Source organism: Bos mutus, chromosome 14, assembly GCF_027580195.1.
Source record: "Bos mutus isolate GX-2022 chromosome 14, NWIPB_WYAK_1.1, whole genome shotgun sequence".
Taxonomy (NCBI): domain Eukaryota; kingdom Metazoa; phylum Chordata; class Mammalia; order Artiodactyla; family Bovidae; genus Bos; species Bos mutus.
The window spans coordinates 8,634,913-8,662,207 of record NC_091630.1 but is presented as its reverse complement, the minus strand read 5'-3'; the positions used below and the strand labels follow the sequence as shown (position 1 = coordinate 8,662,207).

General features: G+C 38.8%; 1 protein-coding gene across 1 annotated transcript in view; it reads left to right on the top strand.

Annotated features, from left to right (window-relative positions):
- The window catches only part of PIP4P2 (phosphatidylinositol-4,5-bisphosphate 4-phosphatase 2), a 71,951-nt gene that overhangs the window by 18,368 nt on the left and 26,288 nt on the right, over positions 1-27,295 (top strand). Inside the window, exons 2-4 of the mRNA XM_014480653.2 lie at positions 11,395-11,543; positions 23,294-23,400; positions 24,917-25,040. Of these exons, the coding sequence (XP_014336139.2) occupies positions 11,395-11,543; positions 23,294-23,400; positions 24,917-25,040 (380 nt within the window). The remainder of the gene's footprint in view (positions 1-11,394; positions 11,544-23,293; positions 23,401-24,916; positions 25,041-27,295) is intronic.

Sequence of the window (27,295 nt, the reverse complement as noted above, 5' to 3'; positions counted from 1 at the left end):
ATCCATACATGACCACAGGAAAAAACATAGCATAGCCTTGACTAGACGAACCTTTGTTGGCAAAGTAATGTCTCTGCTTTTGCATATGCTATCTAGGTTGGTCATAACTTTCCTTCCAAGGAGTAAGCGTCTTTTAATTTCATGGCTGTAGTCACCATCTGTAGTGATTTTGGAGCCCAGAAAAATAAAGTCTGACACTGTTTCCACTGTTTCCCCATCTATTTCCCATGAAGTGGTGGGACCGGATGCCATGATCTTCGTTTTCTGAATGTTGAGCTTTAAGCCAACTTTTTCACTCTCCACTTTCACTTTCATCAAGAGGCTTTTGAGTTCCTCTTCACTTTCTGCCATAAGGGTGGTGTCATCTGCATATCATGTATTTTAAAGCTGTGACTCATGAATACTTGTGACCTGCAAGTTGTCATTTAGCGTGTATACCTAGTTGTATGCAAAGGAGTGGCTGGCTTTCTCTCAGAAAATGAGCACAATCTGTGACAGTGAAAATGAGCTGTCTAGGAAGAGTGACAGGGGAGGAATTTGTTTTCTCCTCATGCTGTAGGAGAAGCATCTAAATTTCTAGGCAAGTGTTTTTTTGCCTTGGAAATTATTTTTCTGTACTAAAAAAGAGTCTATTTTTCTTGAAACACATACTTTCTTGGAAGCAATATTGTAAACAACAAGTTAAGAATGGAGCCATGCATACAAACAGTATGATTTCACATATATAGGGTCAGAAAAAATTCCTTTTTTCAATAAAAATAAGTGTAGTAGTTGATGAAATGAGAGAAGAATATGTAATTGATTAGCTCTCAATACTTGAAGGAACCACTAGTGCCACTGATGAAAGGCACTAGAATGAGATAAAAACATTGCTTAATGAGACATAGATGGAGCAGAAGTTTTTGTCATCCAGGAATTGGTCATTTGCAGATCGTTGGGCTTTTCATGCCAGTATCTCCAGTTATATAGCAGTATTTTAGAAAAGGCAGAGGAACCAGAGATCAAATTGCCAACATCTGCTGGATCATCAAAAAAGCAAGAGAGTTGCAGAAAAACATCTATTTCTGCTTTATTGACTATGCCAAAACCTTTGACTGTGTGGATCACAATAAACTGTGGGAAATTCTGAAAGAGATGGGAATACCAGACCACCTGACCTGCCTCTTGAGAAACCTGTATGCAGGTCAGGAAGCAACAGTTAGAACTGGACATGGAACAACAGACTGGTTCCAAATAGGAAAAGGAGTACGTCAAGGCTGTATATTGTCACCCTGTTTATTTAACTTATATGCAGAGTACATCATGAGAAACTCTGGGCTGGAAGAAACACAAGCTGAAATCAAGATTGCTGGGAGAAATATCAATAACCTCAGATACGCAGATGACACCACCCTTATGGCAGAAAGTGAAGTGGAACTAAAAAGCCTCCTGATGAAAGTGAAAGTGGAGAGTGAAAAAGTTGGCTCAACATTCAGAAAATGAAGATCATGACATCCAGTCCCATCACTTCATGGGAAATGGATGGGGAAACAGTGGAAACAGTGTCAGACTTTTTTTTTTTTGCAGCCATGGCATTAGAAGATGCTTACTCCTTGGAAGGAAAGTTGTAGCATATTAAAATGCAGAGACATTACTTTGTAAACAAAGGTCCGTCTAGTCAAGGCTATGGTTTTTCCAGTGGTCATGTATGAATGTGAGAGTTGGACTATAAAGAAAGCTGAGCGCCAAAGAATTGATGCTTTTGAACTGTGGTGTTGGAGAAGACTCTTGAGAGTCCCTTGGACTGCAAGGAGATCCAACCAGTCCATCCTAAAGGAGATCAGTCCTGGGTGTTCATTGGAAGGACTGATGCTAAAGCTGAAACTCCAATACTTTGGCCAGCTGATGCAAAGAGTTGACTCATTTGAAAAGACCCTGATGCTGGGAGGGACTTGGGGCAGGAGGAGAAGGGGACAACAGAGGATGAGATGGCTGGATGGTATCACTGATTCAATAGACATGAGTATGAGTAAACTCTGGGAGTTGGTGATGGACAGGGAGGCCTGGCTTGCTGTGATTCATGGGGTCACAAAGAATCGGACACGACTGAGCGACTGAACTGAATACCTTTCCTGCTCAAACTCTTCCAAAAAATTACAGATGGAAGAAAACTCCGAACTCATTCTATGAGGCCACCATCACTCTGATAGCAAAACCAGATAAAGACATCAAAAAAAAAAAAACTTATAAGCTAGTATCACTGATGAACATAGATGTAAGAATCCTGAACAAAATTCTAGCAAACAGAATTTAACAACATATGAAAGGATCATCCAGCATGATCAAGTGGGGTTATTCCCAAGGATGCAAGGATTTTCAATATACCCAAGTCAATCAATGTGATACTCCATATTAACAAACTGAAAGACAAAAACCATATGATCATCTCAATAGATGAAGAGAAACTTTCAACAAAATTCAATACTCATTTGTGATTAAAAAAAAAAAAAACCCTCTAGAAAATCAACATAGAAGCAATTACCTCAATATAATAAAGGCCATATACAACAAACCCACTGCAAACATTGTTCTCGGTGGTTACATACTGAAATCATTTCCTCTAAGATCAGGAACAGGACAAAGTTTCCCACTTTCACCACTGTTATTCCACATAGTTTTGAAAGTCCTAGCCACAGCAATCAGAGAAGAAAAAGAAATAAAAGAAATTCAGATTGGAGAAGAAAAATATAACTGTCACTGTTTGCAGCTAACATGATACTATACAGGCTGCTGCTGCTGGTGCTAAGTCACTTCAGTCGTGTCCGACCCTCAGCGACCCCATGGACTGCAGCCCACCAGGCTCTTCCGCCCATGGGACTTTCCAGGCAAGAGTACTGGAGTGGGGTGCCATTGCCTTCTCCAGGATACTATACATAGAAAACCAAAAAAAGGCCACCAGAAAATTCCTAGAACAAATCAATGAATACAGCAAAGGCTCAGGATATAAAATTAATACACAAAAACCCCTTTTAATCTTAAACACTAACATTGAAAAATAAGAAAGGGAAAGTAAGGGAAGAATCCCATTCATCATTGTAACAAAAAGAATAAAATATCTCGGAGTAAACCTACATAAAGTAACAAAAGACCTGTATGCAGAAAACTATAAGACACTGATAAATAAAATATAACATGAACAGATGGAGAGATATAATATGTTCTTAGGTTGGAAGAAGCAATATTGTGAAAATGACTATACTGCCTAAAGCAATCAGCATATTCAATGCAATCTTTATCAAATTATCAATGGTGTTTTCATATAACTAGAACAAAAACATTTTACAATTTGTGTGGAATCACAAAAGACCCCAAATAGCCAAAGCAATCTTTCTGAAAGAAAAACAGATTGGAGAAATCAGCCTGACTTCAGACTCTACTACAAAGCTACAGTCATCAAGACAGTATGGTATTGGCACAAAAACAGAAATATGGACCAATGGAAAAATATATATAACCTAGAGATAAACCCACACATATGTGTGTACCTTATCTTTGAGAAAGGATGCAAGAATATACAGTGGAGAAAAGCTAGCCTCTTCAACAAGTGGCGCTGGGAAAACTGGAGAGCTACATGTAAAACAATGAAATTAGAATACTTCTTAACACCATATGAAAATAATAAACTCAGACTGGATTAACAACTGAAGTGTAATACCATAAAGTATAAAACCTGGGTTCAATACCTGGGCCAGAGAGATCCCCTGGAGAAGGAAATGGTAACCCAGTCCAGTATTCTTGCCTGGGAAATCCTAGACAGAGGAGCCTGGCAGACTATAGTCTATGGGGTTGCAAGAGTTGGACATGACTGAGCAACTAAACCACCACATGAAGCTCTTAGAAGAAAACACGGGTGTTTGAAAAGACCCTGATGCTGGGAAAGATTGAAAGCTGGAGGAGAAGGGGATTACAGAGGATGAGATGGTTGGATGGCATCACAGACTCAATGGACATGAGTCTGAGTAAACTCCGGGAGTTGGTGATGGACAGGGAGGCCTGGCCTGCTGCAGTCCATGGGGTCACAAAGAGTTAGACACGACTGAGCAACTGAATTGAACTGATACTCTTTGACATAAATCACAGCAGGATCCTCTCTGACCCACCTCCTAGAGTAGTGGAAACAATAACAAAGATAAACAAATGGGACCTAATTATACTTAAACGCTTTTGCACAGCAAAGGAGACTATAAATAAGGTGAAAACACAACCTTCAGATTGGGAGAAAATAATTGTAAACAAAGCCACTGACAATGGATTGATCCCCCAAATATATACAAAATATACATGCATGCAGCTCAATATCAGAAAAACAAATAATTCAATAAAAAAATTGACAGAAGACATACAGACATTTCTCCATGGAAGACATACAAAGGGCCAGTAAACACATGAAATGATGCACAAGATCACTCATTAGTAGAGAAATGCAAGTCAAAACTAAAATGAGGTATCATCTCACACCAATCAGAATGACCATCATTAAAAATTCTACAAATAAATGCTGGAGAAGATGTGGAGAAAAGGGAATCCTCCTGCACTGTTGGTGGAAATACAAACTTATATAGCCATTGTGGAGAACAGTATGGAGATTCCATAAAAAACTTAAGAATAAATCTACCATATCGCCAAGCAATCCTACTACTGTACATATACCCTGAGAAAACCACAATTCAAAAAGGCACATGTGCCCCAGTGTTCATTTCAGCACTATTTACAAGAGCCAGGACATGGAATCAACCTAGATGTCCATCAACAGATGAATGGATGAAGAGGATTGAAATATTGCTCAACCATCAGTTCAGTTCAGTTCAGTCACTCAGTCATGTCCAACTCTTTGCGACCCCGTGAATCGCAGCACACCAGGCCTCCCTGTCCATCACCAGCTCCCGGAGTTCACCCAAACTCATCTCCATCGAGTCGGTGATGCCATCCAGCCATCTCATCCTCTGTAATCCCCTTGTCCTCCTGCCCCCAATCCCTCCCAGCATCAGGGTCTTTTCAAATGAGTCAACTCTTTGCATCAGCTGACCAAAGTATTGGAGTTTCAGCTTTAACATCAGTCCTTCCAATGAACACCCAGGACTGATCTCCTTTAGGATGGACTGGTTGGATCTCCTTGCAGTCCAAGGAACTCTCAAGAGTCTTCTCCAACACCACAGCTCAAAAGCATCAATTCTTCGGTGCTCAGCTTTCTTCACAGTCCAACTCTCACATCCATACATGACCACTGGAAAAACCATAGCCTTGACTAGACAGACCTTTGCTGGAAAATAAAATGGAACAAATTTGAGTCTGTTGTAGAGAGGTGGATGAACCTAGGGTGAAATGAAACAAATAACGTATATTAAAACATATATATGGAATCTAGAAATAGAGTACTGTTGAACCTATTTGCATGCAAGAAATGGAGACACGGATGTAGAGAATGATCTTGTGGCAAGGAAAGCAGAGGATGGGGCAAACTGGGAAAACAGCATTGACATATATACACGATCATGCGTGAAACAGATGGCTAGTGAGAAGCTGCTGTATGATACAGGGAGCCCTGTCTGGAGCTGGGGCAGAAAGAGGATGTATATATCAGATCAGATCAGGCGCTCAGTCGTGTCCGACTCCTTGCGACCCCATGAAGCGCAGCACACCAGGCCTCCCTGTCCATCACCAACTCCCGGAGTTCACTCAGACTCACGTCCATGGAGTCAGTGATGCCATCCAGCCATCTCATCCTCTGTCGTCCCCTTCTCCTCCTGCCCCCAATCCCTCCCAGCATCAGAATCTTTTCCAATGAGTCAACTCTTCACATGAGGTGGCCAAAGTACTGGAGTTTCAGCTTTAGCATCATTCCTTCCAAAGAAATCCCAGGGCTGATCTCCTTCAGAATGGACTGGTTGGATCTCCTTGCAGTCCAAGGGACTCTCAAGAGTCTTCTCCAACACCACAGTTCAGAAACATCAATTCTTCGGCGCTCAGCCTTCTTCACAGTCCAACTCTCACATCCATACATGACCACAGGAAAAACCATAGCCTTGACTAGACAGACCTTTGTTGGCAAAGTAATGTCTCTGCTTTTGAATATGCTATCTAGGTTGGTCATAACTTTCCTTCCAAGGAGTAAGCGTCTTTTAATTTCATGGCTGAAGTCACCATCTGCAGTGATTTTGGAGCCCAGAAAAATAAAGTCTGACACTGTTTCCCCATCTATTTCCCTGAAGTGGTGGGACCGGATGCCATGATCTTCGTTTTCTGAATGTTGAGCTTTAAGCCAACTTTTTCACTCTCCACTTTCACTTTCATCAAGAGGCTTTTGAGTTCCTCTTCACTTTCTGCCATAAGGGTGGTGTCATCTGCATATCTGAGGTTATTGATATTTCTCCTGGCAGTCTTGATTCCAGCTTTGTGTTTCTTCCAGTCCAGCATTTCTCATGATGTGCTCTGCATATAAGTTAAATAAGCAGGGTGACAATATACAGCCTTGACATACTCCTTTTCCTATTTGGAACCAGTCTGTTGTTCCATGTCCAGTTCTAACTGTTGCTTCCTGACCTGCATACAAATTTCTCAAGAGGCAGATCAGGTGGTCTGGTATTCCCATCTCTTTCAGAATTTTTCACAGTTTATTGTGATCAACACAGTCAAAGGCTTTAGCATAGTCAATAAAGCAGAAGTAGATGGTTTTCTGGAACTCTCTTGCTTTTTCCATGATCCAGCGGATGTTGGCAATTTGATCTGTGGTTCCTCTGCCTTTTCTAAAACCAGCTTGAACATCAGAAAGTTCAGGGTTCACATATTGCTGAAGCCTGCCTTGTAGAATTTTGAGCATTTATATATATATAATTATGACTGATTTTCATTGTTGTATAGCGGGAACCAACACAATGTTGTAAAGCAGTTTTCCTTCAATTAAAAAATAAATTAAAAAAATAAAATTTAGTAATTTCGTGGAACATAATTGAAACATGACTTCCAAGAGGGACCAACCAGCTGGTGCTGATGTCTCTGAGCTCTGGAGAAAGATTTTATATACCTGGGGAACGTGCTGTGAGTCCCTTCTTTTTTCTTTAACCTTGCAGTTTCTGTTTTATCACCTCTATTAACAGAATATAACCTGCAGACAACTGGCAAAGAAAAAATGTGGTTTGCAGAGTTTTAGTTCCAGTATGACAAAGTGTAGAATGTGAATTTGGAGCTGAGAGTTGATAACCTAATAGCTAGCTCATTTACCTTGCAAACTGGCTTTAGCCAGTTGGATCCTTCTGAGAGAATAATGGTTCTAGAAGAACCAAGGAGTCTCTTGGAATAATCTTATTCCTTTGGTTTCAGAGAGGGTAGGAACAGAGGTGGTCTTCCTTTCTTTGTGTTGAGCTGGACTGGAGACATTTTATACAGAAAGTACGTATTCCATAGCACCTGGGTGCACCCTGTCCCTATCTCTACTCTTTACAAAGATCCTATGAGGAGATAAAGCCAGAGTTTTCCTTACTGGCTGGTTCTTTATACTTTTCTTGCTCATCTTATAATCATAGTGTTATAAAATATCTCTTAATCTGACGTTACTTTTCAATTCTGATACAATATCTTTGTCAAGAGCCTGAACTACTGCATATAAAAAGTATATTAGTGAAGTAAGTGAATTAAACTGGACAATATTGTCATTGCAGAGATTTATAAAGGGATAACTGAGGTAATAAAGACCAGAGTTCTACAGCAAAACATTTTCAACCTTTAAAATGCTGTATCTGGGTACATCTGGTAAAAAATGAAGTAGGGATTATTTTACCAGAATGACTTAGCTGGAAAGAGGGACTTTTTTGGCATGAAATAGATACGTTTCAGGTCATTGTCTATGATGGGAAAGTGTAATTTGATCACTTTGGGTTTACAGAATAATAATGGCTCTTTTTGAGTGCTTTAAGGAAGACCATTATGTGTGCCTTGTGGTCTATATTGTTTTATCGAGTCTGTTTTTCTATGAAATTTTTATCATGAACTAATTGTTTATTCATATCATATTCTAATCTTCATTTTCCTGAGTATTCTTTCTTATCCCCAAATCCCCTTTAACTAGTCCTTACGTCTTTTCCATATATTAAATCATTATTCATTAAGAGAAGTAGCTTTCATCATGGAGAGACCTCTAGGGAAGAGTCAGCTCTTGGTTTTGCTGAAGTGCTGTATAAAAGTCTATCCAAAAGGTAGAATTTTAGGGCTTCAGTTTTATCTTCCATAAAATGAATAAATTAGGCTATGTATTAGACTAAGATTGCATAAATTTCTAACATTGTATAATTCTGGAACTTTGTAGGGGTCGTTTCAGGTTTGAAGACTACTGCTCTAATAAATACTGTTCATATGGAGGAAAAAGATTTTTCACATAGACAACCTCCATAGAAAAAATGATCATTGTTTAAATAACAAGTAAGACTCTTCCAAAATGAAGAACTTTTGTGTCTCTTAATATCCAACGATCCCACATTCTGAAATTGCCATGGACTTTTTATCCAGGGCAAACATTTAAAATAGATATAATAGTGGTGATCTGTTGGCTGCTTTAAAGTGAAAGGAAATAAAATGAACAATCTAAGTTGCTAATTACTGCAGGTTTACAGACTGTGACACAAATTTCTAGAATCACAAGTCCTTTTCAAGAGGAGTTGTAGTTGTAGGTGAAGGTTTCCTTAAGATAAAAGTACAAGATATATCTCTAAATCAGTTTAGGGCTGAAATAATGGACAGAAAATTGAATCGGTAGGCCTGAAAGCACTGTTTAGTGGAGCAATTAGGCTGTAACATCTGTCATTCTATTGATCTCTTGGATTGATTGTACTTATATGGTGGACCAGGCCAGTGTTTCCTAATCCCCTCCCGGTCGGTCTCTGCATGTTTTGGAGAGGTTAGTCTACATGTAGGAGAAAGCCTTTTTCACAATCAAGCTGTGCTCCGGTGCTAGGATCCCAGCTCCTCTTTAAGGAGAGTGGTGGTAATATACTTAGTGTCACTTTCCCAAGAGAAATAGATGAGTCCATTAAATTTCAGTGATTCACTTATTCACCCACCATTCATTCCATAAATGTGTAGTGAGCATCTGCCATAGACCAGGCACGATGACAAGCACTGAATCTGACCTGAGCAAGTCAGATATGGCCCTAGCCTCGTGGAGGCTTTAGTCTCTCCCATAAGTCCCATTAGACTTCTCATCCTCACTCATTCTTTACACACTCCTTCAATTTCCCAAACCTCCAGAAGGTTTGAGCGTATTTTTGTCATTGAAAGTTTTTCTTTTTTTACAGGGTAAAAATTAAGTAGTGCAAATCTTAAAGGAAAAGTTCACAGGATTTTGTTGGTTCTGATAGACTTCAAATGCTTCAGAAGATCAACCATTGAACTCTTTAGGAGATTCCATTGAGCAAAACTTTTGCCTGTTGAAATGGATGGATTTTACCATCCTTATTTGTGGCTTTAATATGTGGCCTTTCCCCCTCATCCTCAAGGCAAAAGAAGAAGCTTTTATTAATAATGGTATTGCTAATATTATTAAAACAATATTTATTGTTGCATACCAGGCAGTGTGTCTTGAATTTCTAGTAAGGTGTGTATTCTATTTGCCGGGACAATACTTTCTTTATCGAGTTCTGATAAAGTAATCTGCAAATTGCAAGGGCTCAAATGTACTGCTAACACGTTGATCCTTTAACCCATTTTTTTCTTCTTCATTAATACATTACAGGTCACTGTGTATGAGCCTTAAATTCTTCCAAGGATTTAAAACTATTTTTATAATTTAGATATCTATAGCTTCTTTTTAAGTTCAGTGTTTGGCAGAATTCTGGTATAAGCCTCCCAGAGATGTGTGCATATTATCATTTCCAATGTGGCCTCTTTCAGAGCCTTGGCTGCTGCAGAAATTTGGCTTATTATGAATATTTGAATGAATATCACTTGTTGCTAATCCTTTTTAAGTCTAAAAATATCTCCATGATGTACCCCAAGCATGCCAGGTGGTAAGATGTGGTATTTTGAACATACCATAATGTGCTGTTCTCTAACTCAGTTCTATCAGCTCAAAGTATCACAGAGTTCAGAATCTAATCCAGTGGATAGAAAAATCTCTATTTCAAAAATATCTCCTTTCATGATTAGCTACAGTGATTGTATTTTATAGTGTCACAGAAGCCTCTGAACATATCAGTTCTCTTTACTGGGGATTCGATCATGTATTGAGGTGTAGCCTTTTCTAGGTGGCCTGTGACAAGACCTTGCCTTGAAAGGGCCTCCTATGCCTGCAGTTAAGATAGCCACACAATGAGGTTAGGCAAGTCCCCTTTAGAAATTCCATCCTGGTATAGTATATTTAATTTCCTTTCCTCTGACTTTTGTAACAAATAATGCTTCTGGTTGAGGAACACAATTCTGAAGTTGGGCTTCTACCCTTTACCCAATCACCCAATCAGTCAACTTAAGGACTCTCAAAAAGCAGTGTGTCTGTGTGTGTGCATGTATGTTTGTGTGTGTGTGCTTGTGTATCTTTGTATTCTGGGAATTTTCAAACACACACAAAGTAGTAAGAACAAAATATCTTCTGTGTCTTTATATTCATAAATATCATCATTTTGCTGCTTTTGTTTCATCTATTAAACCATTTTTTTCTTGCAGCATTTCTACTAAATCCCAAGTAACATATTTTACCCATAAATACGTTGAAGCATTTCCTAGAATTTTAATGTTAGGTGAAAGTTTGAGACAAAAATTGTTGAATTTACTTCATTCTTGTTTTTGTCTGAAACTAGCATAGTTCCATTAAATTAGAACATGTTCCTTGTTGATAAATTTAGTTTTCCTAAGTTCATTTTTATCTCTTCTTGACTGCCACCAAACCCCTGTTTTGTTCTTGTCATACTCAGCAGTTATTACACTGGTTCTAGTATAAACAGAGCTCAGCAACTACACAATTTATGCATATGTATAAGTGATTTAGAAACTCTGTCCTCATTGACTATTTCTGTTTCATAGGAGTCAGATCATTAGTGTAAGATTTTTTACTTTAGACATAAATCATCACTTTCCTATTATAAACTCTAGGCATTTGCACATGGGAATGGAGTGGATGGTTTGAGTATAGGCTAATAAAAAGTGTGAACCTAGGTAAGTGTGATTTGGATTTTAGGAGTTAGGAAGTATTCTACTTTACGATATAGTTCTATGTGTGTTTCTGTTCTGAAACTATATAATGTTGGCCAGCTTTAAAAACATAAAGAACCGGAGATATTTATTAATAGTTTCCTGCTTTACTTCTATTGCTCATATGCTCAAATCAGTCGTAATAGCTCTGAGACTCTGATTCGGTGGCTACTGTCTTTTCAGCGGAACTCCCGCCTCCATATACAGCCATTGTCAGCCCAGATGCCAGCGGAATCCCGGTCATAAACTGCCGTGTGTGCCAGTCTCTCATCAATTTGGATGGCAAGCTTCACCAGCATGTGGTTAAGTGCACAGTTTGCAATGAAGCTACGGTAAGTGGGGATTTTCATTAATAAAGCCCAAATTATTATTTAAAATCTTCTCCCTAAAAAAGTGTGTCAATAATGTTACTTAAAAGTAGATGTGGGCTGGATACACAGATGGCCATTTTTTTTTTTTTTTTTAATGTTTCTTTCTTCTCTCTGGCTGTTTCTCTTTTATCATACAAGGATGCCTCCAGTGTTTAAAGCTAACTCCATTATGAAAATTTCATGAGGAATTATTTAAATGTAATGCCATTTGGCTCTTTATTTTCAAAAATGAGGCTGAATGTGAACAATCGTTTATAATTATCTTCAGTGTTATCCACATCGGAACTGAATCTATTCTGGTTTTTACCAAAATGAAATATACTGAAGTTCCTATAAATGTGGACTTTGTACTTCTTATGTGGAAAATTATTTAAACTTGTTTACACCTGTAGGATATATAGTTTTTCTGGGACTTCGTGACTATGAGTTTGTTACTGACATTTGTGTTGAAGTGCTTATTAACAGCTTGTGTATTATTCCATTTTTGATATTAATTTAGTGAAATATTTTAAAAAATTTAAGGGCATTTTTTTTTTCCTGAACTTTGGGAAGAGCAACTAAATTTTAAGTAAGATTTTTAAGATTTTAAGTAATAAACTGGTTAAGTGTATACTGGTTAAATATATTTCTGCTTTCATGGTTAGGCTTTAGTTTAAAATTTTCAATCTCTCAAAATTTGAAATTAATTAATAATTTTATTTTTGGCATTTGCATTTTTTTCTCCTTAGAAAACGTCTTTAAAAAGTCAACCAATGATTATTGTGTCTCTAAGAACCATAAAAGATGAATATGGAGGACTTTATATGTTTTATGGAAAAGTCATAAGATAAAACCTTCAGTCATGAAGCAATATATTTCATTTTTATAAGGGATATCATTTAGGGAACTTTATTTTATAAATAAATCATACCTACAAAACTAGCTATTTTCTTTTTCAGTTGAACACTTAAATGTACGTACATGCTAAGTCACTTCATTTGTGTCTGACTCTTTCCAGAGGAGCCTGTGGACTGTTGCCTGCCAGGCTCCTCTGTCCATGGGATTCTCCAGGCAAGAATACTGGAGTGGGTTGCCATGCCCTCCTCCAGGGGATCTCCCCAAGCCAGGGTTTGAACCGCATCTCTTACCTCTCCTGCATCGGCAGGCAGGCTCTTTATCACTAGTGCTACCTGGGAAGCCTGAGAGCATTCCTTAAAGTGTTGGTTCTCTTTTTCCACCTTATTTTCCTCCCTTGTAATATTACTAATTCCATACAAGGCAATCTAATTAAATATTATTCATTTTCTCTAGAATATTCACAATTATTTACGTTTCTTTATTTATTAGGGGTAGTAATCATGTAAAGTGTTAGTTGCTCAGTCGTGTCCAGCTCTTTGCCACCTGAAGGACTATAGCCCACCAGGCTCTTCTGTCCACAAAATACTCCAGGCAAGAATATTGGGAGTGGGCTGCCATTCCCTTCTCCAGGGGATCTTCCCAACCCAAGGATCAAACCTGGGTCTACCTGCATTGCAGGCAGATCCTTTACCATCTTAATGGGAGAAAGCAAAGAGGAATTAAAGAACCTCTTGATGAAAATGAAAGAGGAGAGTGAGAAAGATGGCTTAAAACTCACCATTCAAAAAACTAAGATCATGGCATCTGGTCCCATCACTTCATGGCAAATAGATGGGGGGAAATGGAAACAGTGACAGACTTGATTTTCTTGGGCTCCAAAGTGACACTGGATGGTGACTGCAGCCATGAAATTAAGACACTTGCTTCTTGGAAGAAAAACTATGAGAAACCTAGACAGCATATTTTAAAAAGCAGACACATCACTTTGCCTACAAAGATCCCTCTAGTCAAAGCTATGGTTTTTCCAGTATCCATGTAAAGAGGTGAGAGTTGGACCATAAAGAAGTCTTGGTGCTTTTGAACTGTGGTGCTAGAGAAGACTCTTGAGAGTCCCTTGGACAGCAAGGGGATCAAACCAGTCAATCCTAAAGGAAATCAGCTCTGAATTTTCATTGGAAGGACTGATGCTAAAGCCTAAACTCCAATACTTTGGCCACCTGATGCTAAGAGCTGACTCATTGGGAAAGACCCTGATGCTGGGAAAGATTGAAGGTAGGAGGAGAAGGGGATGACAGAGGAGGAGATGGTTGGATGGCATCATTGACTTGATGGACGTGAGTTTGAGCAAACTCTGGGAGATAGTAAAAGACAGGGAAGCCTGGCGTGCTGCAGTCCAAGCGGTCACAGTCAGTCAGACATATCTGAGTGACTGAACAACAACCGATCATATAAAAATTCCAGCCCAGTTTTCTTTATGTCCTGCTGCTAAGTCGCTTCAGTCGTGTCCGACTCTGTGCGATCCCATACATGGCAGCCCACCAGGCTCCCCTGTCCCTAGGATTCTCCAGGCAAGAACACTGGAGTGGGTTGCCATTTCCTTCTCCAATGCATGAAAGTGAAGTCGCTCAGTTGTGTCCAACTCTTAGCGACTGCATGGACTGCAGCCCACCAGGCTCCTCCGTCCATGGGATTTTCCAGGCAAGAGTACTGGAGTGGGTTGCCATTGCCTTCTCCGTCTTTATGTCCAGAAGTAGCTTATTATAGCCAAATTTTATTGATCCTGTATGAACTCATCACTTCAGAGAACCGGATTTAGACTGTTGGTTAAATCCACAGTGACACATCTATCAAGGGAATCACTATCTCTGGCAGCTGTAGCCTTATAAAATCTATTTCTTAAAAAATGAAACTTGAAAGTCGAAATTGCTTCTTGATCCATGGACTGCAGAATGGATGTTGTGTTAGCAAGCATGAAAAACAACTTAATTTTATTGTACATCTCCATAAGAGCTCTTGGGTGACCAGGTGCATTATCAGTAGGAAGTAGTATTTTGAAAGGAATTTTTTTCCAGCTGTAGGTTTCAACAGTGGACTTAAAATATTCAATAAACTATTCTGTAAACAGATGTGCTGTTGTCCAGACTTTGTTCTAGTGGCAGTGCAGTTTTAGCATAATTCTTTAAAGGCCCTGGGATTTTCAGAACGGTAAATGAGCGTTGGCTTCGACTTAGTCACCAGCTGCATTAGCCCCTAACAAGAGAGTCAGCCTGTCCTTTGAAGCTTTGAAATCAGGCACTATTTTCTCCTTTTTTTCTATGAAGATCCTGCTGCTGCTGCTGCTGCTAAGTCGCTTCAGTTGTGTCCGACTCTATGCGACCCCACAGACGGCAGCCCACCAGGCTTCCCCGTCCCTGGGATTCTCCAGGCAAGAACACTGGAGTGGGTTGCCATTTCCTTCTCCAATGCATGAAAGTGAAAAGTGAAAGTGAAGATCCTAGATAACATGTTTTTACTATATAGGGAAGAAGAAAATGTTGAAACTATGTTGTTTAGTGTAGCCACTTTCATTAATTAGCTTAGCTAGATCTTCTGAATAGCTTGCTGCAGTTTCTACATCAGAACTTGTTACTTTACCTTGCAATTTTTTTTTTTACTGAAGTATGATTTACAATGTTGTATTAGTTTGAAAGTGAAAGTCACTCAGTTGTGTCTGACTCTTTGCAACCCCATGGACTGTGCAGTCCATGGAATTCTCCAGGCCACAATACTGGAGTGGGTAGCCTTTCCCTTCTCCAGGGGATCTTACCAACCCAGGGGTCAAACCCAGGTCTCCCTAATGGCAGGCGGACTCTTTACCAGCTGAGCCACCAGAGAAGCCCAAAAATACTGGAGTCGGTAGCCTATCCCTTCTCCAGCAGATCTTCCTGATCCAGGCATCAAACCGGGGTCTCCTGCATTGCAGGGGGATTCTTTACCAGCTGAGATACTTCGAAGTGTATAGCAAAGTGATTCATATATATATATATATATATATATATACATAAATTTTCATCTTCATTTACCTTATAGGTTATTATAAAATATTGAGTGTATTCTCTGTGCTATACAGTTGGTACTTATTGGTTATCTGTTTTATATATGGTATGTATGTGTATTTAATCCAAAACTCCTAATTTATCCTTCATTCCTCCACCTTTTCCACTTTGATGACCATCAGTTTGTTTTCTACGTCTATGGGTCTATTTATATTTTGCATATAACTTCATTTGTATCATTTTTTTCAGACTGCATGTACAAGCAATAATGTATGATATGGGCCTTTTTTTTTTTGCCTGACATTTCACTTAGTATGATAATGTCTAGGGCCATCCATGTGGCTGCATATGGCATTATTTATTCTTTTTATGGCTGGGAAACATTCCATTGTCAGTCAGTCAGTTGCTCAGTCATGTCCCACCAGGCTCCTCTGTCCATGGAATTCTCTAGGCAAGAATACTGGAGTGGGTTGCCATTGCCTTCTCCAGGGGATCTTCCCAACCCATGGAGAACCCCTGGTTCAATCCAGGATAGAACCCGAATCTCCTGCATTGCAGGGAGATTGTTTACTGTCTGAGCCACCAGAGAAGCTCTGTCAACATCTTTACTTAATGGTAAATATGAATTTAGAGAAATTAACATAAATTCTGGTTCTTGATAATTTATATTGTATAGCAATATATTCTGGATATTTTATATTGTCAGATTCTATTATAATATCATTTAATAAATTACAGTTGACGTATTGCTGACTTATACATATTTCTCCCAAGGTTATTTACTTAAAATTTTTAAATCTTAAAAAAACACATATTGTAGACTTATAGAAAGCTAGAAAATAATAGTACATAGTATGGAGAATTCCCATAGGGTAGGCTCTTTACCCACATTCTGTAAATATTGATATTTTACAAAGTAGCTTTCTGTCTCCAAATAAATAAATAATTTTTAAGAACCTTTTAAGGTAATTGTGGACATGGTGCACTTCAAGCCCTAAATATGTGAATTTCCTAAAAAAATAAAAAGAGCATTCACTTATATAATTATAGTAAATTATAAAATCAGAAATTAACATTAATATAATAGTTATCTAATCTTTTGACTTAATTCATGATTTTTTAATATTTATTTTTATGTATTTATTTGGCTGTCCTGGGTCTTAGTTGTAGCACACAGGACCTTTAGTTGTGCATGTGGGATCTAGCTCCCTGGCCAGTTAGCAAATCCCAGGTCTGTGCAGAGTCTTAGCCGTTGAACCGCTGGGAGTGTCCCGAGTTAATTCATGTTTGCCCAATTGTTTCAGTGAAAAAAGAAAATCAGATCCAGAAGTCAATTAAAAATATTTTTAAAATTTAAATACATTTAATATGTTATATAATATATAAATATAAATATATTTAATACTATTAAAATTATAAAAATATATACAAATTATATATTGCATTTGGTTACTATGTTTCTTTAATCTTCCTTAATCTGAAATTTAGTCTTCTATTGCCTTGACAATTTTGAAGAGTACAGGTAAGATATTATTTTTTTTTAATTACTTTTATTTTATTTTTAAACTTTACATAATTGTATTAGTTTTGCCAAATATCAAAATGAATCTGCCACAGGTATACATGTATTCCCCATCCTGAACCCTCCTCCCTCCTCCCTCCCCATACCATCCCTCTGGGTCGTCCCAGTGCACCAGCCCCAAGCATCCAGTATCGTGCATCGAACCTGGACTGGCATCTCATTTCATACATGATATTTTACGTTTCCATGCCATTCTCCCAAATCTTCCCACCCTCTCCCTCTCCCACAGAGTCCTTAAGACTGTTCTATACATCAGTGTCTCTTTTGCTGTCTCGTACAGAGGGTTATTGTTACCATCTTTCTAAATTCCATATATATGCATTAGTATACTGTATTGGTGTTTTTCCTTCTGGCTTACTTCACTCTGTATAATAGGCTCCAGTTTCATCCACCTCATTAGAATTGATTCAAATGTATTCTTTTTAATGGCTGAGTAATACTCCATTGTGTATATGTACCACAGCTTTCTTATCCATTCATCTGCTGATGGACATCTAGGTTGCTTCCATGTCTTGGCTATTATAAACAGTGCTGCGATGAACATTGGGGTACACGTGTCTCTTTCCCTTCTGGTTTCCTCAGTGTGTATGCCCAGCAGTGGGATTGCTGGATCATAAGGCAGTTCTATTTCCAGTTTTTTAAGGAATCTCCACACTGTTCTCCATAGTGGCTGTACTAGTTTGCATTCCCACCAACAGTGTAAGAGGGTTCCCTTTTCTCCACACCCTCTCCAGCATTTATTATTTGTAGACTTTTGGATTGCAGCCATTCTGACTGGTGTGAAATGGTACCTCAGAGTGGTCTTGATTTGCATTTCTCTGATAATGAGTGATGTTGAGCATCTTTTCATGTGTTTGTTAGCCATCTGTATGTCTTCTTTGGAGAAATGTCTGTTTAGTTCTTTGGCCCATTTTTTGATTGGGCCATTTATTTTTCTGGAGTTGAGCTGTAGGAGTTGCTTGTATATTTTTGAGATTAGTTGTTTGTCAGTTGCTTCATTTGCTATTATTTTCTCCCATTCTGAAGGCTGTCTTTTCACCTTGCTAATAGTTTCCTTTGATGTGCAGAAACTTTTAAGGTTAATTAGGTCCCATTTGTTTATTTTTGCTTTTATTTCCAATATTCTGGGAGGTGGGTCATAGAGGATCCTGCTGTGATGAATGTCAGAGAGTGTTTTGCCTATGTTCTCCTCTAGGAGTTTTATAGTTTCTGGTCTTACGTTGAGATCTTTAATCCATTTTGAGTTTATTTTTGTGTATGGTGTTAGAAAGTGTTCTAGTTTCATTCTTTTTTACAAGTGGTTGACCAGATTTCCCAGCACCACTTGTTAAAGAGATTGTCTTTAATCCATTGTATATTCTTGCCTCCTTTGTCAAAGATAAGGTGTCCATATGTGAGTGGATTTATCTCTGGGCTTTCTATTTTGTTCCATTGATCTATATTTCTGTCTTTGTGCCAGTACCATACTGTCTTGATAACTGTGTGGCTTTGTAGTAGAGCCTGAAGTCAGGTAGGTTGATTCCTCCAGTTCCATTCTTCTTTCTCAAGATCGCTTTGGCTATTCGAGGTTTTTTGTATTTCCATACAAATTGTGAAATTATTTGTTCTAGCTCTGTGAAGAATACTGTTGGTAGCTTGATAGGGATTGCATTGAATCTATAAATTGCTTTGGGTAGTATACTCATTTTCACTATATTGATTCTTCCAATCCATGAACATGGTATATTTCTCCATCTATTAGTGTCCTCTTTGATTTCTTTCACCAGTGTTTTATAGTTTTCTATATATAGGTCTTTAGTTTCTTTAGGTAGATATATCCCTAAGTATTTTATTCTTTCCATTGCAATGGTGAATGGAATTGTTTCCTTAATTTCTCTTTCTGTTTTCTCATTATTAGTGTATAGGAATGCAAGGGATTTCTGTGTGTTGATTTTATATCCTGCAACTTTACTATAGTCATTGATTAGTTCTAGTAATTTTCTGGTGGAGTCTTTAGGGTTTTCTATGTAGAGGATCATGTCATCTGCAAATAGTGAGAGTTTTACTTCTTCTTTTCCAATTTGGATTCCTTTTATTTCTTTTTCTGCTCTGATTGCTGCGGCCAAAACTTCCAAAACTATGTTGAATAGTAATGGTGAAAGTGGGCACCCTTGTCTTGTTCCTGACTTTAGAGGAAATGCTTTCAATTTTTCACCATTGAGGATAATGTTTGCTGTGGGTTTGTCATATATAGCTTTTATTATGTTGAGGTATGTTCCTTCTATTCCTGCTTTCTGGAGAGTTTTTATCATAAATGGGTGTTGAATTTTGTCAAAGGCTTTCTCTGCATCTATTGAGATAATCATATGGTTTTTGTTTTTCAATTTGTTAATCTGGTGTATTACATTGATTGATTTGTGGATATTGAAGAATCCTTGCATCCCTGGGATAAAGCCCACTTAGTCATGGTGTATGATCTTTTTAATGTGTTGTTGGATTCTGATTGCTAGGATTTTGTTTAGGATTTTTGCATCTATGTTCATCAGTGATATTGGCCTGTAGTTTTCTTTTTTTGTGGTATCTTTGTCAGGTTTTGGTATTAGGGTGATGGTGGCCTCATAGAATGAGTTTGGAAGTTTACCTTCCTCTGCAATTTTCTGGAAGAGTTTGAGCAGGATAGGTGTTAGCTCTTCTCTAAGTTTTTGGTAGAATTCAGCTGTGAAGCCCTCTGGATCTGGGCTTTTGTTTGCTGGAAGATTTTTGATTACAGTTTCAATTTCTGTGCTTGTGATGGGTCTGTTAAGGTTTTCTATTTCTTCCTGGTCGAGTTTTGGAAAGTTGTACTTTTCTAAGAATTTGTCCATTTCTTCCTCGTTGTCCATTTTATTGGCATATAATTGTTGATAGTAGTCTCTTATGATCCTTTGTATTTCTGTGTTGTCTGTTGTGATCTCTCCATTTTCATTTCTAATTTTATTGATTTGATTTTTCTCCCTTTGTTTCTTGATGAGTCTGGCTAATGGTTTGTCAATTTTATTTATCCTTTCAAAGAACCAGCTTTTGGCTTTGTTGATTTTTGCTATGGTTTCTTTTGTTTCTTTTGCATTTATTTCTGCTCTAATTTTTAAGATTTCTTTCCTTCTACTAACCCTGGGGTTCTTCATTTCTTCCTTTTCTAGTTGCTTCAGGTATAGAGTTAGGTTATTTATTTGACTTTTTTCTTGTTTCTTGAGGTGTGCCTGTATTGCTATGAACTTTCCCCTTAGGACTGCTTTTACCATGTCCCACAGGTTTTGGGTTGTTGTGTTTTCATTTTCATTCGTTTCTATGCAAATTTTGATTTCTTTTTTGATTTCTTCTGTGATTTGTTGGTTATTCAGCAGCGTGTTGTTCAGCCTCCATATGTTGGAATTTTTAATAGTTTTTCTCCTGTAATTGAGATCTAATCTTACTGCATTGTGGTCAGAAAAGATGCTTGGAATGATTTCTATTTTTTTGAATTTACCAAGGCTAGCTTTATGGCCCAGGATGTGATCTATCCTGGAGAAGGTTCCATGTGCGCTTGAGAAAAAGGTGAAATTCATTGTTTTGGGATGAAATGTCCTATAGATACCAATTAGGTCTAACTGGTCTATTGTATCATTTAAAGTTTGTGTTTCCTTGTTAATTTTCTGTTTAGTTGATCTATCCATAGGTGTGAGTGGGGTATTAAAGTCTCCCACTATTATTGTGTTATTGTTAATTTCTCCTTTCATACTTGCTAGCATTTGTCTTACATACTGTGGTGCTCCCGTGTTGGGTGCATATATATTTATAATTGTTATATCTTCTTCTTGGATTGATCCTTTGATCATTATGTAGTGACCTTCTTTGTCTCTTTTCACAGCCTTTGTTTTAAAGTCTATTTTATCTGATATGAGTATTGCTACTCCTGCTTTCTTTTGGTCCCTATTTGCATGGAAAATCTTTTTCCAGCCCTTCACTTTCAGTCTGTATGTGTCCCCTGTTTTGAGGTGGGTCTCCTGTAGACAACATATGTAGGGGTCTTGTTTTTGTATCCATTCAGCCAGTCTTTGTCTTTTGGTTGGGGCATTCAACCCATTTACGTTTAAGGTAATTACTGATAAGTATGATCCCAATGCCATTTACTTTATTGTTTTGGGTTCGAGTTTATACATACAGGTAAGATATTCTGTAGAATGTTCCTTGTTCGGGTTTGTCTAATGCTCTCTCATGATTAGATTCAGCTTATACATCTTTGGCAAGTATGCCACAGGAGTGGTGTTCTGTTCCTCTCTCTGCACTATAGCTTATTTACTTTAACAGGCTTACATCCTTGTAATGAAAGGAGTGTTTTCTTTAGTGTTACTTAGTCTAGCTTTTAAATTTACTGTGAAGAAATACTTGCATTAAGAGCTATAATAAGCCTCAAATTTGTGATAAGCTCCTCTTTCCCTACTATTCTTCTTGAGCTTGCTTTCCTCAGACATGTGCAGAAACCCTTGGCCAGGCAGATAGATGATCCTGTCTTGTGAACTTCAAATGGAAAACAATTCCAGGCCAATACAAACTAATTTTGAAACATGCCCTTCATAATTCAATCTCTGCGGTCCCCCAGATTTTATAGAGTGTTTCCAAATACTTGAGCTGTTTAAAATCACTTATGATTCATCGCTAATTATTAGAGAAATACACATCAAAACTACAATGAGTTCACACCTGTCAGAATGGCCATTATTAAAAAGACTACAAGTAATAATTGCTGGAGAGGGTGTGGAGAAAAAGGGACCCTCATGCACTGTTTGGAGAAGGCAATGGCCACACACTCCAGTACTCTTGCCTGGAAAATCCCATGGACAGAGGAGCCTGGTAGGCTGCAGTCCATGGGGTCGCGAAGAGTCGAACACGACTGAGCAACTTCATTTTCACTTTTCACTTTCATGCATTGGAGAAGGAAATGGCAACCCACTCCAGTGTTCTTGCCTGGAGAATCCCAGGGATGTTGGAGCCTGGTGGGCTGCCGTCTATGGGGTCGCACAGAGTCGGACACGACTGAAGCAACTTAGCAGCAGCAGCACGCGCTGTTAGTGGGAATGGAAACTGGTGCAGCCACTACGGAAAAGAGTGTGGCAGGTTCCTCAAAAAAACTAAAATCAGAGTTGCCACGTGATCAAGCAGTTCTACTCTTGGGCGTATATCTAGTCATATATCTAAACTGGAAAGGTAGAATAGCAGCACTGTTTACCATAGCCAAGACATGGAAACAGCCTAAATGTCCACTGACGGATGGATGGATACAAAAGAGGTGAGATATACATATGTCTAGACCTAGAGATTACCATACTAAGAGAAGTAAGTCAGAAAGACAAAGGCAAACACCATCTGATGCCATTTACAAGTGGCAAGTCTAAGACATGATACAGAAACAGACTCACAGACATGGAGGACAGACTTGTGCTTGTCAAAGGGCAGGGGGTTGGAAGGGAAGGACCGGGAGGTTGGGACTAGCAGATGCGAACTCTTAGACCCAGCAGGGGTCCCCAGCGTCCCCAGCCCCTGGGCCACGGACTGGTGCTGGTCTGTGGCCTGTCAGGAACTGGGCCACGCTTCAGGAGGTGAGTGCGGCAGAGTGAGCAAAGCTCCCTCTATATTTGCAGCTGCTCCCCATCGCTCACATCATTGCCTGAATTCCACCTCTTGTCAGATCAGCAGCAGGACAATGAATGTAATACACCTGAAACATCCGGCACCGCACCCTCCCCCCCAGGCTATGGAAAAATTGTCTTCCACAAAACGAGCCCCTGGTACCAAAAAGGATGTGGACCGCTGGTATATATGATGGGTACACAAGGTACTACTGTATAGCACCAGGGACTATATTCACTATTCTGTCAGCAAACCATGATGGAAGAGAATGTGAAACATTCCATCAACAAACCATGATGGAAGAGAATGTGAAACACTCCATCAACAAACCATGATGGAAGAGAATGTGAAACACTCCATCAACAAACCATGGTGGAATAGAATATGAAAAAGAATATGTATGTGTATGACCAAGTCACTTTGCTGTACAGTGGAAGTTAACACAATGTTGCGAATCAACTATATTTCAATAAAATAAATCATTTATGATGTAATTTCCCTTAATTTGTACTTTGGTAGCACTATGTGCAGCTTTAGATCTTTAGGATTCATTTCCTCTTTATACACAAGCAAGCTTTGGCAATCTGTACTTCAGTTAATTCACTTTGTTTGTATTTTCTTCTCTTATCTAGCCAATCAAAAATCCCCCAGCAGGGAAGAAATACGTTAGATGCCCTTGTAATTGTCTCCTCATTTGTAAGGACACATCACGGCGAATAGGATGTCCAAGACCCAATTGGTAAGACATAAAGATTCATCTATTCATTCATTTGTTCATTTGACAAGTCCTTATTAAAGATTCATTATGCGGCAGGGTTTGTTCTAAACAGTCTTTATCCTCAAAGTAATTATAAGACCTTCAGTATTTTTTCTTTGTTAAAGGAGTGATACTGCTTAGTTTGAAATTAATGGTTACAAGTATTCATAAACCATTAATGGTTACAAGTATTCATAAATATTCTTGAATGAACAATTCAAGTTATCTTGATGTTATATAACTATTTAATGCACTGTAATAAATCAGTGACTCATTATATTTAACTAAAAATAACTGATTAGTTTATCTTTGAACCTTTGACATATTTCATCTTGATTTGGGAGTGTTTTAGTAATCATTGTGCACTTTACCACATGTTAATACACTAGTCTTTGCTAAGTATGAGTGAGTGAGTGAGTGAAGTTGCTCAGTCGTGTCCGACTCTTTGCTACCCCATGGACTGTAGCCCACCACAATCCTCCATCCATGGGATTTTCCAGGCAAGGATACTGGAGTGGGTTGCCATTTCCTTCTCCAGGAGATCTTCCTGACCCAGGGATTGAACCCAGGTCTCCTGCATTGTAGGCAGACGCTTTACCATCTGAGCCACCAGGGAAGTCCTTGTTAAGTATAATCTACTTAAATAAATTCTACAGTTATTTGTCCCTGCCAAATGCCATATGGAGTGCCCAAACAGGAGTATATCAAAACCTTAACTGTACTTTTCCCCTGTGATTTCTGTCATTTTTAATGTTAGTCAGTTGAAACCCTATCTAATGGTAGCGGGGGAAACAGAAAGGAAAGGAGCCTACCATTTTCTTTTCTGTCCAACTCTTATTAAATACATATTAAGGAGTACTGGCCTACCCAGAAAAATTTGGTTTGACTCAGCACTTTGGTATCTTCATGGCTCACATATAAATGTTAATTTAGAATATTTTAACTTCTTTAGTCTTTTATCAAACTCAAGTTGTCTTCCTAGATAGGATAAGATAAGGTAAGATGAGGAATGATAAGATTTGAAATTATATGGAGCCGTTAAATGGTTCCTAAGGGCTTCCCTGGTGGCTCAGAGGTTAAAGTGTCTGCCTGCAATGCGGGAGACCCAGGTTCGATCCCTGGGTCGGGAAGATCCCCTGGAGAAGAAAATGGCAACCCACTCCAGTACTCTTGCCTGGAGAATCCCATGGAGGGAGGAGCCTGGTAGGGTACAGTCCATGGGGTCGCAAAGACTCGGACGCAACTGAGTGACTTCACTATACTCACTCACTAAGGTGATTTGATTAGGTCCAATTCCATCTTATTTTGTTACTTTTAAAATATTGACTATTGCTATTTTCTATGACTTTGGCCCTAAAAGCTGAAACTTAATTCACTTAATTTATAAAGCAAGAGTATCTTATTTTCAATGCTGTATCACATGTTTGGGCCGTATATTATAGGTTTTGCCCTCTCTCCATTTGTGGGATAACGAGGTTTTCCCTTTCTCTTTCCACAGTAGACGCATAATTAACCTTGGCCCAGTAATGCTTGTTTCTGAAGAGCAGCCCGCTCAACCTGCATTGCCCGTGCAACCAGAAGGTACAAGGGTCGTGTGTGGGCACTGTGGAAACACATTCCTGGTATGTAACAAGACATCTGTCAGAGACATCAGTCTGTTCAATGTAGGTCATGATCACACAGATTTGACCACTGCTTGTAGTCTTAAAGTTTGGTCCAAGTGCAAATTGACCAAAGGATTAAAATAAAGCCTTTTTTTAAAGAAAGATAGTTAATCAGAACTGCAGTTAATAATATACTGCATTATTTGTAAATTACATATAAGGTGCATCCTCTGACTCATTCATTTGCAAAAAGGGCCTCTCTGGATAGGCCAATAATAAACAAGCACCTTGTCCTCTAGGCAGAGCAACTTGGGTATCTTGGCTTAGTGAGCAATTGAACCTACCTCCTACCCTCACCTCCTTAGTAGAGCACAAAACGTACAGCCTCATGCAATGGCCTTGCTTGATTCTAGATTCAAGAAATATTCTTATTACAATTTATCAAAATTTTTCTGATTTTTAAATATGAAACTTGGAGTTAAGGGAATAAACTCAGTTCATTTCAGTTCAGTCTCTGAGTCCAACTATTTGCAACCCCATGGACTGCAGCACGCCAGGCTTCCCTGTCCATCACCAACACCCAGAGCTTGCTCAAACTCATGTCCATTGAGTCAGTGATGCCATCCAACCATCTCATCCTCTGTCATCCCCTTCTCCTCCTGCCTTCAATCTTTCCCAGAATCAGGGTCTTTTCAAATGAGTCAGTTCTTCACATCGGGTGGCCAAAGTATTGGAGTTTCAGCTTCAGCATCAGTCCCTCCAATGAGTATTCAGCACTGATTTCCTTTAGGATTGACTGGTTGGATCTCCTTGCAGTCCAAGGGACTCTCAAGAGTCTTCTCCAACACCACAGTTCAAAAGTTCTGACTCAGCCTTCTTTAGGATCCAACTCTCACCTCCGTACATGACTACTGGAATAACCATAGCTTTGACAATACGGACCTTTATTGGTAAAGTAATGTCTCTGCTTTTTAATATGCTATTGAAGTTTCTCATAGCTTTTCTTCCAAGGAGCAAGTGTCTTTTAATTTCATGGCTGCACTTACCATCTTCAGTGATTTTGGAGCCCAAAAAAATAATGTCTGACACTGTTTCCACTGTTTCCCTATCTATTTCCCATGAAGTGATGGGACTGGATGCCGTGATCTTCGTTTTCTGAATGTTGAGCTTTAAGCCAACTTTTGCACTCTCCACTTTCACTTTCATCAAGAGGCTTTTGAGTTCCTCTTCACTTTCTGCCATAAGGGTGGTGTCATCTGCATATCTGAGGTTATTGATATTTCTCCCGGCAATCTTGATTCCAGCTTGTGTTTCTTCCAGTCCGGCGATTCCCATGATGTACTCTGCATGTAAGTTAAATAAGCAGGGTGACAATATACAGCCTTGACGTACTCCTTTTCCTATTTGGAACCAGTCTGTTGTTCCATGTCCAGTTCTAACTGTTGCTTCCTGACCTGCATACAGGTTTCTCAAGAGGCAGGTCAGGTGGTCTGGTATTCCCATCTCTTTCAGAATTGTCCACAGTTTATTATGATCTACACAGTCAAAGGCTTTAGCATAGTCAATAAAGCAGAAATAGATGTTTTTCTGAAACTCTCTTGCTTTTTCCATAATCCAGTGGATGTTGGCGATTTGATCTCTGGTTCCTCTGCCTTTTCTATAACCAGCTTGAACATCTGGAAGTTCACAGTTCACATATTGCTGAAGCCTGGCTTGGAGAATTTTGAGCATTCCTTTACTAGCATGTGAGATGAGTGCAATTGTGCGGTAGTTTGAGCATTCTTTGGCATTGCCTTTCTTTGGGATTGGAATGAAAACTGACCTTTTCCGGTCCTGTGGCCACTGCTGAATTTTCCAAATTTGCTGGCATATTGAGTGCAGCACTTTCACAGCATCATCTTTCAGGATTTGGAATAGTTCAACTGGAATTCCATCACCTCCACTAGCTTTGTTCGTAGTGATGCTTTCTAAAGCCCACTTGACTTCACATTCCAGGATGTCTGGCTCTAGGTCAGTGATCACACCATCGTGATTATCTGGGTTGTGAAGATCTTTTTTGTACAGTTCTTCTGTGTATTCTTGCCACCTCTTCTTTATATCTTCTGCTTTTGTTAGGTCCCTACCATTTCTGTCCTTTATCGAGCCCATCTTTGCAAACCACATTATAAGTGAGCTGACTTCAGTTGTTCAAAAATAAATATTGAGTGTGTACCAGACACTGGGTTACATGCTTGGGAAACAGGAAAGTGCAGTCCCTGCCCTCATGGGATTTT